The following is a 16,339-nucleotide window of genomic DNA, read 5'->3' as shown; positions in this document are numbered from 1 at the left end:
ATATAATTTGTAAAAAACTAAAGTCCATGTTGTGAATTTTTAGTATTTACTAAAACTTTACAAAAATCTATATGAATAATTATAAACTGATTCCAATGTTTCGATAAATTTATATATTATTATTAAAAAAAAAATAGAAACAAAAATGATATTTGATGTGTTTTTTTATCTTCTCATAGCCACTTCTGTTTCTTGATTTGAAGTTTCATGGGGTAAAACTTGAATACTTAAGACAGAACAAATGAGCATATAGCTCAAGAGTCAAGACTTCATATAATCTTAAAGGAAAAAAAAATGAAAAAAAACATCATCATCATTAGCTTTCGGTATCTTGTTGGCCGCCACCACGGCATGCAGCAAGGAAGAGAGATCCGGCAGCAGATCCACCGTGAGAATGCTCAATGACGACGTGATCTGATAACTCGTCACCGAGCATTTCCCAAACGCTGCTATGAAGATAGTTTCTAAAAACTCTGTAATGATCGTACAATCCTCCTTCAACTATCACAATGCTCATCTTCTTCTCTAACCTTCCCAGCTTCTTTATCATCCCAACTATTCCTGCTCCCGCCAAACGAGCAGCTCGTTCCGCTACTACATCGCACACTTCAACCACCACTTCCCTCGCCGCAAGAGTTGAGTCCATTATCTGTGTAGGGTTCATTATATTCACACAAGATTGAAGAAGTGCTTGATTTTAACACAAACGCTTGTACCTACTAGTTTTTGGTAAAAATTGCATTAAATGATAAGTCTTATGAAGCAAGCTTACCCCAAAAACTTCCTTGAGCTTTCTGTTCACAATCTCTCGTTCTTCGGAAATATCTTGCTGCATCGCAGCCATATCTGGCGGCCTAATTCAAGCTCGAAAGTTTCGTATTGGGAATGAATACTTAGATAAATGTAAGGAATAAAGAAGGCAGTAAACGTACCATAAAATGTAAGGAATTGTTAGTTTTGGAGGCAATGCATCTCCAAAGAGAGCAGTTTCTTCAGACATTCTTAGCAACACTCTTCTCACTATCTCCCCTAAGTATCCTCCGGACACCATTTTCTCAAACACCTTAAAACAGAGGAAAAAACCAAAATTCTAAAAAAAAAAACACAAAACAATGAATTAGTCCCAAAAACCTCAGAGATATGAATTCTTACTTGGTTTCCGGGATTCAAGCTTTCCGCGTCAAGAGAAGTATCAAACTCGGTTATAGGAAGATGACAAGATTTGAAATCTCCCCATTCTGTGCTAACAACCTACAATCTTATCATGTACAAACCACTTGATATCATAACTTCATGAAAGCTTTATTGAACCAATGTGACGAAACTCTATAGTATCTTAACATACGATTTCTTGTGGCTCGGGTATCACAGGTTTCCACATAGAAATTTCTTGAGCTTGCTCAATGTAGGCAGCGTTAGTTCCCATACCTAATGATACTGCCGCCACAGTGTCCTTGTGATAGTACCTTCCTCCAGCCAACTCTCCTACAGTGTTATCCACCTGATCCCAAAAGCAACAAGATACTCAATTAGAGATTGCTATAATTATAAAGTCTAATATTAAAACTTCATCTCGGAACATCTTTAGACTCCCTTACCAGCGCTGTGTTCATCCGAATATTCAGACCATGGCTCTTCAGTGATTCATTCATACCATTCACCAACTTCTTCAGAACTTTATTATCATCATCAGCTGCTAAACTCTTCCTCTGTATCGCCAATATTGAACCTGATCCAATCTGCTCAACAGAGCGTGTTAATGTAAACCCGAGATTCTTCACTTCCTCTGTTTCTACACCAGGGTTCGTCGCAAGAAATTTAACAAGCTCTAATGATATGAAATCGCACAACTCCTGAATCCACAAAAAAAAAAACTTAAAACTTTAAGTAAACCTAACGTGCAATCCAAGACGTGTATCTATATAATTCATACCTTGAAAGAACCGTTTAAAACATCGTCAGGGATCAGAATCTCTTGCTTATGTACATCGGAAATAGGCTCTTCATTACCTCGTAAACTCCCACGTAACAGTAGAAGTTCCTTGCCTCTCAAGTTAACTCCATAGTGTACCCCTTTCTCATCACTACAAATCATTATATCGTTTAGTAATGGTCATCTAATGATACTCTCTGTGGTAAAACAGAGTATTCTGATGACTTACCCGGAAGCGAAAGAACCGGCGAATGAGACGAGCATGTTGAGGGAACCGCAAGTCTCGGCGACTGCAGCCGCAAGAGAGGCGGTCATGTCAGCGACCAAGGCGTCCGCCACCGCCCATAGCTTAGAGACCGGCGTGGCGCATTCTCTAGCAAATTTCCTTAAAATCCTTTGCGTTTGTTTCCGCCGTCGCTCCTTCGTCCGAATCCACCGGCTCATTAGTACAGCCGCTGCAACCCCTGTAACCGTTGCAGCCGTCACGGCCATAACCACCTCTTTCCTTGTCATTGTTTCTACAAGTTTAACTATTCCCGATCTCTGATTCAACACACTAACAATCTCAAAAAAAATAAGATGCGTTATGTTGTTGTTAGCTTGTTTTGCGTATCAAGTTTGAATCATTCAACCTTTTTTTTTCTTCTTTAAATCGGATAATTCGGTTTAAGGAAAATTTCCTTTTTTTTTTTAATAATTTCAAATTGATTTCATTAACCCATACTGCTTTTGTCATTCGTATCATTAATACTAGCTCGCTTTTCCATAAACAAAGAACACACAAGTTGCCGGTTGCCCAATCGTGTCGAGAAATTAACGAGTTAATGACTACAAATTAGGGTTAGGGGGTCTAGTGATGCACACGTGACATCACGTGAATACCGCAGCTCAAATGGTGTGCCAAGGGCGATTCCTGTGATTGGTCGTCTGCTTGTTCCTTACAATTTGGATGCTTCGAGGCGAGTGGATCTTTTCAATTGAACGACACTCGCACTCGCTTATAAAAAAAAAGTATTCTTTGAAACACCCAAAAAAAAAAAACTATCTGTAAATTGAGACAGAGAGGAAGATGATTTTAAAATTTTACTGGAATGTGAATGTAGTGTCATAAAAACATAATTTTCAATTTTTAAAAATATTAAATAGTAATGATTTTGACCATGCACGTTAATTATATATGGCTTCACTTGAGATTGTATTATTTTATTGTTTAAAGGTGATGCAAAGAGCAAAGTGACCCGATATCACATTGATAATAATATACTGATCAATTTGGCAAATTCCCACGTTTTTATAATTTCATTTTTGTATATGCCCAAAATAGAACTTTCTCAGTTTTCAACTCAATAATGGAAAAGGATCGGGTTAGCATGTATTATATATAGAGCGAGTCGTCATCTCATGTCGTGTGGATATCGAATTTTGGATCATATATTGTGCATTTGAAAGCAACAAGAGTCACATGCTGATTCCTTATTATTATTATTTTTTTCTATAGAATATTTATTTATGTTAATCATCTAGAAGCAGCTGATTCTTTATCATTAATTAGTGGATATCGAATTTTGGATCATATATTGTGCAATTGAAAGCAACAAGAGTCACATGAAGCAGTTGATTCCTTTTTTTTTTTTTTCTATAGAATATTTATTTATGCTAATCATCCAGAAGCGTCTCTATTTTTTGTCTCTAAAGTGTCTCCATTTTTGTGTCTCTATTTTCGGTTTCCAAAGCGTCTCCATTTTTGTGTCTCCATTTTTAGCCTCCCAAGCGTCTCTATTTTGGCCACCAAAGCGTCTCCATTTTTGTGTCTCTATTTTGGCCTCCAAAGCGTCTCCATTTTTGTATCTCCATTTTTGGCCTCCAAAGCGTTTCCATTTTTGTGTCTCCATTTTTGGCCTCCAAATCGTCTCCAAAGCGTCTTCATTTTTGGTTTCCAAAGCGTCTCCATTTTTGTGCCTATATTTTTGGCCTCCAAAGCGTCTCCATTTTTGGCCTCTAAATCGTCTCCAAAGCATCTCCATTTTTAGCTTCCAAAGCGTCTCCATTTTTGTGACTCCATTTTTGGCCTCCAAAGCGTCTCCATTTTTGTGTCTCCATTTTTGACCTCCAAATCATCTCCAAAGCGTCTCCATTTTTTGCCTCCAAAGCTACTCCATTTTTGTGTCTCCATTTTTGGCTTCCAAAGCGTCTCCATTTTTGTGTTTCCATTTTTGGCCTCCAAAGCGTCTCCATTTCTAGCCTCCAAAAATGGAGACGCTTTGGAGGCCAAAAATGGAAACACAAAAATGGAGACGCTTTGGAGGCCAGAAATGGAGACGCTTTGGAGGCTAAAAATGAAGACACCTTTCGAGGCCAAAATGGAAATGCTTTGGAGACGCTATAATGGAGACGCTTTGGAGACGCTATAATGGAGACACTTTGGAGACGCTTTGGAGACGCTATAATGGAGACACTTTGGAGGCCAATAATGGAGACGCTTTGGAGGCCAGAAATGGAGACGCTTTGGAGGCCAGAAATTGGCGCTTTGGAGACTAAAAATGGAGACACCTTTGGAAGCCAAAAATGGAGACACTTTGGAGACGCTATAATGGAGACACTTTGGAGACGCTTTGGAGACCAATAATGGAGACACTTTGGAGGCCAATAATGGAGACACTTTGGAGACCAATAATGGAGACGCTTTGGAGGCCAATAATGGAGACACTTTGGAGACGCTTTGGAGACGCTATAATGGAGACACTTTGGAGACGCTATAATCAAAGAGGGTTGGTTGGCAACACAGTCACTTACACAACTCTTATCGAAGGATTTTTTCAAGCTAATGATTGTGAAAAGGCCCAAATGGTATTCAAACAGATGAATAATGATGGTGTGCCTCCCAATATCATGACATACAACATTTTGTTAGATGGACTTTGTTATCATAGGAAGCTAGAGAAAGCATTGGTGGTATTCGAGTATATGCAAAAGAGTAAAATGGAACTTAATATCGTCATATTTAATATTATGATTGAAGGGATGTGCAAAGCTCGGGAGGTGGAAGATGGGTGGGATCTATGGAGAGCACAATGTTCTATAAACAGAATTAACGGTTTGATAATTGCCAGATACATGAGTCATCAAATCATAACGCATTTATTTTTTGATTTTTGTAGACTGTAGTACGTCGATAACTTAAGTTTTGCCCTGGAATTTTTTTCCCTAAACGGAAGTGAGAAATAATGGAAACTTTGAAACCCAAACAGTTAAACAAAAGGAACTTTGAAACCCAAACGGTCAGAAACAAATTAAAAAGTAAATAATAAAAAACAAAAAGGAAACTTTGATGAAACCCTAGGTCTATAAATATACATGGTGGGTTCCCACCAAAAAAAAAATATATACATGGGTAGTCTCTCGTGTCTCCACTACTCTTTTGTCTAATCGTGTTTTAGTATCAATCATCACATGCTCTGTTTTTCTTTTCAGCATTCTCTTCTTCGATTCCTTCTTCCTCTGTTTCCTCTGCTAACAAAGTAACAAGAAACTATGATCCCTTCGATTACAAAATCACGCCGACCTAGATCGTAAAAGCATGTGCCAGCGATCTCTCGTCTTCGCCAACAAGAAATCATCGTTTAGTGTATGTGTGATATCTCTTCTTCGATGGCCAATAAGAAACGACGATGATCCCTTCATTTACAAATTACAATCACTCCGAGCGATCGAGATCGTAGTTGAATGTGCTAGCGATCTCTTTTCTTCTTCGGTTCGTCGTAACGTCTGTGGTGTCTAAGAAAGTCTACGAAGAATACTGAGGAGGTGAGTGCTACATCGTCGTCGACGGAGATTGTGAAGGTGGATGGCTCTGCCGTCCGTCTGCGGGTGTCTACGTTTGCCCATGACGGTGGTGGAGATTAGCGATCCATGTCCAAAGCCCAACAACAACTCTCCCGGCCCATTAAAAATAAGGTCAATTTCTCCATCTCTCTTTTTTTTAATAATTTTTTTTTAGAGTTTAATATGTTTTAAATTTTAATAACCTTAACGTTTTTTCCTTGCTGATTTTCAAAGTTTTTTTGGTTTAATTTTTAAAAAAAATATATTTTTAACTGTTTTTAATAGTAGAAACTTGGATAATAAATTTACAAGATCATGTGATAACTAATCGGATTTTGGATCCAGTCATTTGACTAAATTATTTGATTGTCAAAGATTCTATAAATTCAAATTTTGTTGCATGTTATGTAGATTTTGCATTCAAGTTTCTAATTTTTTTTTTAATTGTTTTTCATTTTAAAAAGTCTTGTTTTAATTTTTTTTTTAATTTTTTTTATGATTTTAAATAATAGAAAATTTAGATAATAAATTTAATGAGTTATACCAACAACAAGATTGTGAAGATGGAGATAGTCAGATGACCAAAGAGACGCAAGGTTGTGAAGGTGGATGGATATGCAGATTGCCCGTGACGGTGATGGAGATTAACGATCCATATTCATATAGATACATATAATATAGGGTAATTAACATAATAATATAGGTTGCCCTTGGCGAATTAACATAATAAATGATGATAAATAGATACGTATAATATAGGGTAATCAAATTACATATATATTATGGTAAATCATATTCATATCAAGACCACTTCATATTTCAAGACCACCACAAGTTCAAATTTCTTTTTTTCAAGACCACTTCATATCAAATTTTCTAGTATTTTATTGACACGACAAAAACACAAGTCTCATTTTATTCTTCATAACAATAGATTTTCCAATTTCTAGAAGATAGGACCAGCGGCGAGAATCTCCTCAGTGAGCTTACCATCCACACCCATCTTATGGTTAGCAAAAACCTCGAAGTTCTTCTTGAACAAACCTCCCAGTTTCACCAAAGTTTCCTTGTGTGCCTTCTTATCCGACCACTGCATTTTTCATAAATCCCAAAATCAGCAAATATGGTTCATCATCATCATCACTTACTTGCACCATTATCGAATATTATTAGAGATTTGCAGAAACTTACGGCGTTGATGGGGTCCAAGATGTCTGATGGTATCCCTTCGATCTCAGTTGGGATTTCAAATCCAAAGATTTCGGTTTTCTTGTAGTTTGCCTTCAAGAGGCTTCCCGAATGGATTGCATCAATGATCTTCCTAGTGTATGCCAGCTTGATTCTGTTTCCAACACCATAGCTGCAAAAAAATAAAACGTAAAACAGATGACCATGTTTATATCCTACAAACACGCTCAACCAGGCAGTTGTTTTGTATTATGTCTCGGTTTCTATACCTGCCACCAGACCAACCAGTGTTCACGAGCCAAGCAGTAGCACCTTGTGACTTCATCTTCTCAGCTAACATAGCTGCATACTTTGTTGGATGCAACATTATGAAAGCTGCACCAAAACAAGCTGAGAATGTTGCTGTTGGCTCCTTAATGCCGTCCTCTGTGCCAGCAACCTATATATATGTTGCACAACTTTGCTTTAGGTTTCTATTAAGACTAATCCAAAGAGAAAAATAAAGACTTTTCTTTGGTTCATACCAGAGCAGTGTAACCACTGATAAAGTGGTACATGGTTTGTGCCAGATTCAGCTTGCTCACTGGTGGGAGAACACCAAAGGCATCGCAAGCCAGAAGTATCACATTTTTCGGGTGTGGACCAACACAAGGTATTTTCGCATTCGGAATGAACTCAATCGGGTATGCAGCACGTGTGTTCTCTGCAACCAAGGAGAATCGAAGATGATCATTCTGTTAATGGTAGGAAAGAAGAAAGACCGAAAGAAATAACAATTCTTTTTACCTGTAACAGATTTATCAGTGTAATCCACTTCTCTCGTGTGCTCATCAAACACAACATTTTCCAAAACTGCAACGCAATGAAAACCTTATTGTTAATATCAACTGATTTGACTTCTTTTCTCTCAAGAAAATTCATCTTTCTACCTGTTCCAAACTTGATGGCGTTCCAGATATCAGGCTCCTTCTCCCTCGAAAGATCAACACATTTAGCATAGCATCCACCCTCAATGTTCGAAACACCAGTCTCAGTCCAGCAATGCTCATCATCTCCAATCAGATACCTGTTGTGATCCGTAGACAACGTCGTCTTTCCGGTACCTAAACTCAACATATATATAGAAAAGTCATCAATCTCAATTCACAATCTGATTACAACAAAGACGCAAGCAGTTTTTCTAGTCAGTTCATGTCGTATCAAAAGATGGTTTTTGGTTATGACATAATCAGATAACTAATTTACTATACCTGAAAGTCCAAAGAAGAGAGCAACATCTCCATCTTTTCCCATATTGCATCCAGAATGAAGGGAGAGAATCCGACGCTTAGGCATAAGGTAATGCATGACACTGAAAAGACCCTTCTTCATTTCCCCAGCATACTGAGTGCCAAGTATAACCATTTCCCTCCTAGCCAGGTTAAGGTCCACGCTAGTAGACGAAGTCATGTAATGAGTGTAACGGTTACACGGAAACTGTCCAGCATTGTATATAGTAAAGTCCGGAGTACCAAAGCTCTCAAGCTCCTCCTGAGTTGGTCGAATACACCTGCAAGAGCCCACACTCAACAAGTTACCAATTTTGTTTGCTAATTTGGTACAATAATTGTGATATACAAGGACACTTTTTTACTTACATGTTGTGCATAAACAGGGAATGGTAAGCTCTAGCTGAGACAATCCTAACTTTGATTCTATTCTCCGGATCCCAATTCAAGTACTGATCATTAACAAAGACCTAAAATATAACCAAAACAAAAACATCAAATTCATGTTGTAACTTAGATCCAAGTTCTACACTGATTAAAGTTTTCAAATTTATACCTTATCCAAGGAGTTCAAGTAATCAACAGCTCTTTCTCTGTTCACCATGAACGTATGCTCATCCATCTCAATGTTCGGCGAACCCCTAAACCAAAAAACAAGAAACCCAAATCAATAAACAATAAAAACAGAGTATATAGTAAACCCCCAAAAACTCCTATCAATCACAATCGAAATCGAGATAAGGAATACTCACTTTCCCCACCAAAGCTCATCCTCAGTAGTAGCATCTCTAACAACACGCTTATCCCTCGGAGCACGACCAGTCTTAGCACCAGAAAGCGTCGCCAAAGCTCCATTAGAAGTGATAAACGAACCTTTCTCATACTTGATAGCTTGCTCGTAAAGCTCTACAAACCAAAAACAACAAAAAATCAGAAACCAATCTAATCAAGTTTGGATTTTTTGGGGTTTTTTTATTTAAAAAAAAAAAAAAATCACCTGCAGGGGAAAGGTTGTAGAGGACGTGAGTAAACTTCAAGGAGCTATCACTAACGGCACCAGTAGCCGGAGAGAAAATAGAATGATGCTGGCCGTGAGCGTACGCCGGAGTAGTTGAACCGTCGGCCTTCTTCTCCGCTGGATCTCCTCTCACCACCTTTGGTCCTGACTCTCTCGTTAACGACGCTAACGATGCACTGTTTTTTTTTTCATCACATCCCAACAATATTATATTATTTTCCACGTGTCAATTTATTCCACGTGTCATTTCTATTTAAAATATTAATTTGTCCGGTAATAGTAGCATTTAATTCCTCTTTGAATTACTAAGCCAAAAAATTAATGATATTTGCAGAATTTAAGGAAGAAGAAAGAGTAATTCATAATTTTCCAAGTTTAGTGTATATCACGTTTGAAATATCTAATATACTTAGCTAAATTACTAAAACTTGTAGCAAACATATATTTCTATATTACGTGTGAAATAATGATGTTATTATATGGAACCTGATAGATTGAAGCTGAATCTTCTGGCGCTCCTCCTCAGAGACAGCGGCGAAAGCGGCGGCGCCTCCTTGGTTGATCGGTGTGGTTGGAGCAGAACGTTTCTTCTGTAACGAATGAAGCTCATCGATGGTCGATACATTCACCGTCGGACCACTATCGTCATGGCATACTCCTCCGTTACCTCTCTTTGCTGCTCCGGTCGTTATCTTCGGCATCACCGGTCCTTTCGGGAAACTAAACCCTCCGTCACCGTTTGTAGCATTTCCGTTACCGCCCGACATCTTTTTTCACCGTTTCCTGTAATTAGTAATTACCACCACAACACGAAAACAGAGTTACACAAAGTTGATCATCGTGATCATTTCATGATTAGAGATATTGAAATCATCGAAGACGTTTGATATTTTACCGGAGAGAGAGAGAGAGAGAGAGAGAGAGAGAGAGAGAGATCAAGAAACAAGAAGACTGAGAAAGAGATTAATGATCGGAGGAGAAGATCATCTAAAGGGATGCCTGATGATACAAAACAAAAACGATGCGAAGAATGTGAAGAGAAGAAGGCAGAGTTCGTGGGGTTTTTAAAGGTTGGAGATTTTTTAAACCATGGTTAGTATTTAACCGGAGAGCTTTAACCATGGTTAAGATCTATATCTATCTTTCCTAGGAGGAGCCTCCACTTTTTTTTATAATTTTGTTCTCTATTTAACATCATAACCGCTGGTCTGATAAAGATTACTATACCATTTAAGATATGTCCCCACACGATAATGTAAAATAATTTATTTTGTGAATTTTTGTATTTTTGTAAGAACATATTTCTGTGTTTTTTTTGTTTGTTTGAAAAACTCGATAGCTCGGCTACGTACGGCTATGGTATGAAATTCAACTTTTAATTTTGAGAAATCAAGGATAAGATTTGACTTTTTTTTAACTAGTATTAAAGCAAATTAATTAATTTATCTAAATTAGTTCAGATGGGAATTAAATTCTTAAGAAACAAACGAAAGAAATCAAGTGTGTAGTGTGAGCCAACTTGCGTTTTTTTTATATTCAACTTGATTTTTTTTAAAATATCGGTGAGTTTGCAAAATGGTAAATGATTTTTACGTTTATGATCATCGACGTCTCAATCATGTATCGGTGAGTTGCATAATGGTAAAATCATTTTCGCAAGTGTCATTTAAATCAAGTTGTTTGACGGTGATCAAACTTTACTACAAAATTACTTTTGTTCGGTGATCAAACTTTATTACAAATTTACTTTTCCTTTTACTATTTGTTACTATGTGTTTTTTATTGAAAAAAAAAATTGTTGATCAAAACAGTTTTAACATTTATGGAAGATGTGTATGTACCACTTGTGAAGGAGTTTTTTTTTTTTTTTTTTTTTGAAATGCGTTTGATCGTTTAGGCATATCGAAAAAGATAGACATAGAGCTCCGATTTTATTTTAGGAGATGGGCACGCATCTCAAAGCAAGTGGATTCGTGAGAGGACACGCAAGGAAGGAAGTTGAACATATATATCATACCCACAAATACGTACGTATACTAATTTATACTTACTAATAATCAAGTACTACACACAACCCCACACTATATTATTGTATGAATCAGGAAATTACAACAATGGAACGTTACGAACATGAACATGATGATTGTTATATATATTCACACAATTACAAGTACGTACCTTATTCACGTGTCGTTTCAGAATTAATTGTTTATGTTCATCACTTGATTTTGTAATTAGATTATCAATAACTAGATGATACAAGTGACCAGCTTTCTGAGCCCAAAAGCGAAAGAGAATAGTTTTATCAGAGACTCTGCAATTTGCATGCAAGCATGGGTGCAGGAATAATGAAGACAACAATATCAAAACTAAAGTGTAACAATAATTATATTAAAAAAAAACTGAGGCAAGAATCTACGGTTCGGATCTTGTTTTTATCAAAATCTTGATATGATTAAAAAGGTGCACAAGTCATAAAGCACCACGTACTATATCAATTCATGATTCATCATGCACGAAGTCTCACGGGATCTGCGTTTTGATCACAAATTAAAGGTGTGTTTGTTACAACTCATTCAAACATGTATGTATATCTTATAAATTCACCGGACTCATTTTTTTGGTTTAAATCTGAGTGTTATATTTTAGATCAAAATTCGATTTTTTTAGTATTCTGTCCTTTTTTATAATAATATTTTTTAATTAACAAACTATTGACAATATTAGCCCTATATAAACTGAAAATTAATTTTATCTAACTTTAATAATAGTCCGGACCCGACCGGCTGATTGACTTTAATTATGATTGGTTTTAGAGTTTTGAAAAATCAAAGAATATAGAAAACGTTAAGCAAAAAATAAAGTCTTTCGTTGAAATTTAGCTTATTTGGGAGTTTTTTTTTTGGTTGGAGAAAAAAGTCTTTACGTTGGCACATATATTATCGCGATGGAGAGAGATCACGACTCACGGGAGAGAGATTACCCGTGAAAGTTTCATGACAATTTTTTTGGGTTGTCGGTCTACGCCGTACCGATAGATGTTCACATCAATGACCCAAATTCCAAAAAGATGAATTAATTTTGTGTTTATTAACTAACCAAAACAATCTCTATATCGTTTTTTCATAGTAGTATAAATACTAATATCTCTGACCACGAATAAATCATATCATCGTTTCAACCATTTTTTAGATACTAAGATCGTACGATTTCTATCGGATAAACCATTTTAAAACAAAACACTATCTCTTCTTAAAAATGGAAGCCAACAACAATGTATATTAAACATGTGCAAGGGAGTGGTTAGTTCTTCGAAATTTACTTTTTGAAAGTTCATTGGTTCTTACTCTTATTAATTGTGTAAGTAGTTACATTCCCATTACAGATTCCAATTTTGTCTCTTTGTGGGGGAGGCCGATTCACTCTTCTCTCTTTTTATTTTCTCGGATATCTCAATTTTCACAGTTCACTTCACAAAAGATAGTTTTCTACTGATGTCATAATTGAAACGCACTATTTTCTCCCCTAAATATATTCGTTTCTGTGCGGGTTATTTGTTTCAATGAAAATAGATCAATTTCGTCAATGGGAGACAATTCATAATAACTTCCTCCTATAAGGATAGATTTTTTGCAATTTTAACTTGTTGGTGTTGGCTCGCATGTGTCTCCTTCCATTCCATTCCCTTGTCTACACAATTTAGTTTTGATTCATATTTTTTGTTATCCACTTGGTTCAGATGTTTCAACATGGTGTGGCATGATGGTTTTATCTTTGATTTTTTTTCCGACACTCGACTTTTGGGAACTTATTTCCGACCTACATGATGTCTCCCTTTTCAGGGAGCTAAATACTCATCATTTTTAATGCGAGTTAGGTTTTTCAAAACCCGTCGGAATCTATGTATTCCAGTATGGCAAATTGTCGTTTTGCGGCCAGTGATTTGGTCTTGGTCATTCTCCCGTCACTTCATGTGGCCTATCTCCTGGGTGGATCTCACTATCTCTATAATTTTAAGATCTTTTTATCTTAGTCTTAGCACTTTTTGTATCTTTTGCTATTTGTACTTTAGTTGCTTTCAAGCTTGTTATCTCTTTTATTTTAGCTTGATCCGGGTGTTGTGCACTTATCTAAGCAACACACCGTGCCGTAATTTTCTTTCTTCATGTATAAGTTAGTTGGTTGTATTATATTCCTTTTAGAATAGAGTGCATTAACCTTGTAACTTAATTTAATAGAGTGTTTATCGACAAATAAAAAAAAAAAAAAAACAATCACCCAAATTTCAAAATTTTATTCGTTTTTTCTTTACTCACGTATAATCACAGATTTCTGTAATTAAATATTTGCAATTTGAGTGTGTGTGTATGAATATATATGTATATGATATTACGATGTGATATTTATGTATAGGAAAATATATATATATATATGTATAGGAAAGTATATATATATTTATGTATAGCAAAATATATGATTTGATAATAGCAAAAGAATATATGGTTTTCTAATTTTGTCTAATTATATAGTTTTTAACACAATTTTATTCCATGTTAGATTTCTAAATTATTTGAAAAGTTTTTGTGGTTCCTACGTACTACTTTGCTATTTATATGGTTTGATAAAACATTACTATACACACTTTAATAAGTGTTAATAGCGATATTTATAAACTAAACGAAAATTCAAAACCAATTGGTTATTAAATACGAATTTCAAGTCCCTATCACGAAGTTGTAATTATCATTTGAATTAGACGGTTTTGTAAATTATTATGTTGGTCCATCACCTTTTGGACTTGTTTGTACACCAAAGCATTGGATCTCAGTTTTGACTACAATTGGGCCTTAAAAATAGATAATGGGCTTAAGTTCAGAAGACTCAAATATCGCTAAGAGCTGAAAATCGTCTGTAGTATACTCCACACAACACTCTTACCAATCCAACGGCTAAGATTAATTCTTTCACAATAACACGTGATGGTTTCTCCGTGATTGGTAAGGATAATAATAATCTCTGAAAGAGTGTGTGATGAGAAGAAAGAAGAAAATAAAGAACCCAAAAAAAAAATATATATAAAAAGACAAGAAAATCACGAAATCTGTTTTTGTTTCCTCTTTTGTTCATCGGTTCGTGTTTTAATTTGATCCACCAACTTCATCTTCTTCTTACCGCTCTCTTGATTTCAGGTACGAGTCACTTGTTTTGTTTGTGTATTGTAATAATAATAATAGTCTTTGTTCCATTTTCCTGGATTTCGTTTTTGTTCTGTCTTTGATAGATTTAGAATCTTTAGTTTGAAAACTGATCAAGATCTTTGGTTTCTTGAATTCGTTTTTGTCTGATCTGTTTATTCTAGAATCAATCGTAACTCTTTGGTATGATTCTTCCTTCCTTCAATTGAGTCGAATACATAAAATAAAAAACGTAACTTTGGATCCTCTGTTTTTGAAGTAATGGATTCTTAAGATTTGATCGATCTTTTAATGTATTGGTTTGATTTTGAATCACTTTATAAACTTTTTGAGATCTGTAGTCTTTGAATCTTACTTACTCATATTCATTTATAAGAAAGTGTCTATTTTTGGTTGAGACTGAGGTATTGACTTTTGAGGATTTCACCAATGTCTCTCAGGTTTTTTTGATTCTTATTTCGAGTGATTTGATTATCTGATAATGGAGCTAAAGAGCATTAAGGATGCGTTTGATCGTGTTGCCACCAAGCAGAAACTCTCTTATAGCAAAACCAATGAGATTGTTCACTTGCTCACTCAAGAAATCGACAAGGCCTTGAGTGTAATAAAGGAGACACCGTCTGATGATACTATGCTTGATCATAGATCTATTATCTCTGATGTGAAGAAAGCGTTTGTGGAGATTTCTCCAATCACTCAACTTGAAGCTGCTGAGAAAGAACTACACGTGGCTCTTACCAAGTACCCCAAAGTTCTCGAGAAGCAACTGAATCCAGACATATCAAAGGCTTACAGAAACAATGCAGAGTTCGATACCCACATCGTGAACCAGATTATCGCCAACTTTTTCTACCGACAAGGGATGTTTGACATCGGCGACTGTTTCGTTGCTGAAACTGGCGAATCTGAGTGTTCCACAAGACAATCTTTTGTGGAAATGTATCAGATATTAGAAGCTATGAAGAGACGAGATCTTGAACCAGCTCTTAACTGGGCGGTTTTAAACTCGGACAAGCTAAAGCAGGCAAGGTCTGATCTCGAGATGAAGCTTCATAGTCTACACTTTTTGGAGATAGCACAAGGCAAAAACTCCAAAGAAGCTATCAACTACGCGAGAAAACATATCGCCACATTTGCTGATAGCTGCCTACCTGAGATCCAGAAGCTCATGTGTTCTCTTTTATGGAACAGGAAACTCGACAAATCACCCTACTCTGAGTTTCTCTCCCCAGCTCTATGGAACAACGCAGTCAAAGAGCTGACACGGCAGTACTGCAACCTACTAGGTGAATCATCTGAAAGCGCGTTGAGTATAACCGTAACAGCGGGTACACAAACGTTACCAGTGCTATTGAAATACATGAACGTGATGGCGAACAAGAAGCTTGATTGGCAGAACATGGAACAACTTCCTGTAGATGCACAACTATCAGAGGAGTTTCAGTTCCATTCGGTGTTTGTCTGTCCAGTATCTAAGGAACAGTCAAGTGATGAGAATCCTCCAATGATGATGTCTTGTGGACATGTGCTCTGCAAGCAGACGATCAACAAAATGTCAAAGAATGGCTCTAAGTCTTCTTTCAAGTGTCCTTATTGCCCGACTGATGTCGATATCTCAAGGTGTAGGCAGTTGCACTTTTAATACGAAAAGCTCGGGGGGGTAAAAAATGTATGACCGGTAAAACAGGAACCAAAGTTCTGAATCGTGAAATCTGTGTCAAATTGTAACCTTTTGTTATGTCTCTTTTCAGCAATTGTTTTTTAAAGATGGGGGCTTTTGTGTACAAAGATGGGGAAGTTTTAGATGATTGGACATCTCATAAGAATGTGTTTTATTTTTTTTGTGTTGCTGTTTGTTTGTTTGTTAAAACTTTCTGAATATAGAAATTCTTTTGTATTGCAAAATTAGTTTAGA

General features: G+C 36.3%; 3 protein-coding genes across 3 annotated transcripts; 1 reads left to right on the top strand and 2 right to left on the bottom strand.

The window, feature by feature from the left end:
* Positions 1-203: 203 nt before the first annotated feature.
* LOC104716335 (putative hexokinase-like 2 protein) lies at positions 204-2,553 on the bottom strand. Its single transcript, XM_010433720.2, has 8 exons — positions 2,163-2,553; positions 1,934-2,084; positions 1,599-1,853; positions 1,346-1,501; positions 1,153-1,251; positions 933-1,063; positions 773-854; positions 204-649 (listed from the first exon to the last, which is right to left on the bottom strand). The coding sequence occupies exons 1-8, from the start codon at positions 2,444-2,446 to the stop codon at positions 317-319; spliced, it is 1,491 nt and encodes a 496-aa protein (XP_010432022.1). The 5' UTR covers positions 2,447-2,553; the 3' UTR covers positions 204-316.
* Positions 2,554-6,620: 4,067 nt separating this feature from the next.
* LOC104716334 (phosphoenolpyruvate carboxykinase (ATP) 1) lies at positions 6,621-10,439 on the bottom strand. Its single transcript, XM_010433719.3, has 13 exons — positions 10,125-10,439; positions 9,716-10,012; positions 9,209-9,405; positions 8,964-9,117; positions 8,768-8,852; positions 8,581-8,681; positions 8,194-8,492; positions 7,873-8,046; positions 7,730-7,795; positions 7,468-7,646; positions 7,213-7,382; positions 6,947-7,115; positions 6,621-6,845 (listed from the first exon to the last, which is right to left on the bottom strand). Exons 2-13 carry the CDS (start codon positions 9,994-9,996, stop codon positions 6,702-6,704), a joined length of 2,019 nt encoding a protein of 672 aa, XP_010432021.1. The 5' UTR covers positions 9,997-10,012; positions 10,125-10,439; the 3' UTR covers positions 6,621-6,701.
* Positions 10,440-14,223: 3,784 nt separating this feature from the next.
* On the top strand, positions 14,224-16,329 carry LOC104716332 (protein RMD5 homolog). The gene is made up of 2 exons (XM_010433718.3): positions 14,224-14,418; positions 14,865-16,329. Exon 2 carries the CDS (start codon positions 14,906-14,908, stop codon positions 16,064-16,066), a length of 1,161 nt encoding a protein of 386 aa, XP_010432020.1. The 5' UTR covers positions 14,224-14,418; positions 14,865-14,905; the 3' UTR covers positions 16,067-16,329.
* The last annotated feature ends 10 nt before the right edge of the window (positions 16,330-16,339 follow it).

Source organism: Camelina sativa, chromosome 10, assembly GCF_030686135.1.
Source record: "Camelina sativa cultivar CO46 ecotype springtype chromosome 10, ASM3068613v1".
Classification (NCBI taxonomy): domain Eukaryota; kingdom Viridiplantae; phylum Streptophyta; class Magnoliopsida; order Brassicales; family Brassicaceae; genus Camelina; species Camelina sativa.
Note: the sequence above shows the minus strand (reverse complement) of the source record. Positions and strands in the feature narration are given on the sequence as shown.

What these genes read in the sequence shown, in the direction of transcription:
- LOC104716335 (XM_010433720.2), bottom strand. Translation starts at nt 2,446, where the DNA reads ATGACAAGGAAAGAGGTGGTTATGGCCGTGACGGCTGCAACGGTTACA. An exon ending in TTTTAAACGGTTCTTTCAAG is followed by an intron (nt 1,854 to 1,933) that starts GTATGAATTATA and finishes TTGTGGATTCAG; the next exon opens with GAGTTGTGCGATTTCATATC. An exon ending in TTCGGATGAACACAGCGCTG is followed by an intron (nt 1,502 to 1,598) that starts GTAAGGGAGTCT and finishes TTTTGGGATCAG; the next exon opens with GTGGATAACACTGTAGGAGA.
- LOC104716334 (XM_010433719.3), bottom strand. Translation starts at nt 9,996, where the DNA reads ATGTCGGGCGGTAACGGAAATGCTACAAACGGTGACGGAGGGTTTAGT. An exon ending in ATTCAGCTTCAATCTATCAG is followed by an intron (nt 9,406 to 9,715) that starts GTTCCATATAAT and finishes AAAAAAAAACAG; the next exon opens with TGCATCGTTAGCGTCGTTAA. An exon ending in GATGAGCTTTGGTGGGGAAA is followed by an intron (nt 8,853 to 8,963) that starts GTGAGTATTCCT and finishes TTTTTGGTTTAG; the next exon opens with GGGTTCGCCGAACATTGAGA.
- LOC104716332 (XM_010433718.3), top strand. Translation starts at nt 14,906, where the DNA reads ATGGAGCTAAAGAGCATTAAGGATGCGTTTGATCGTGTTGCCACCAAG.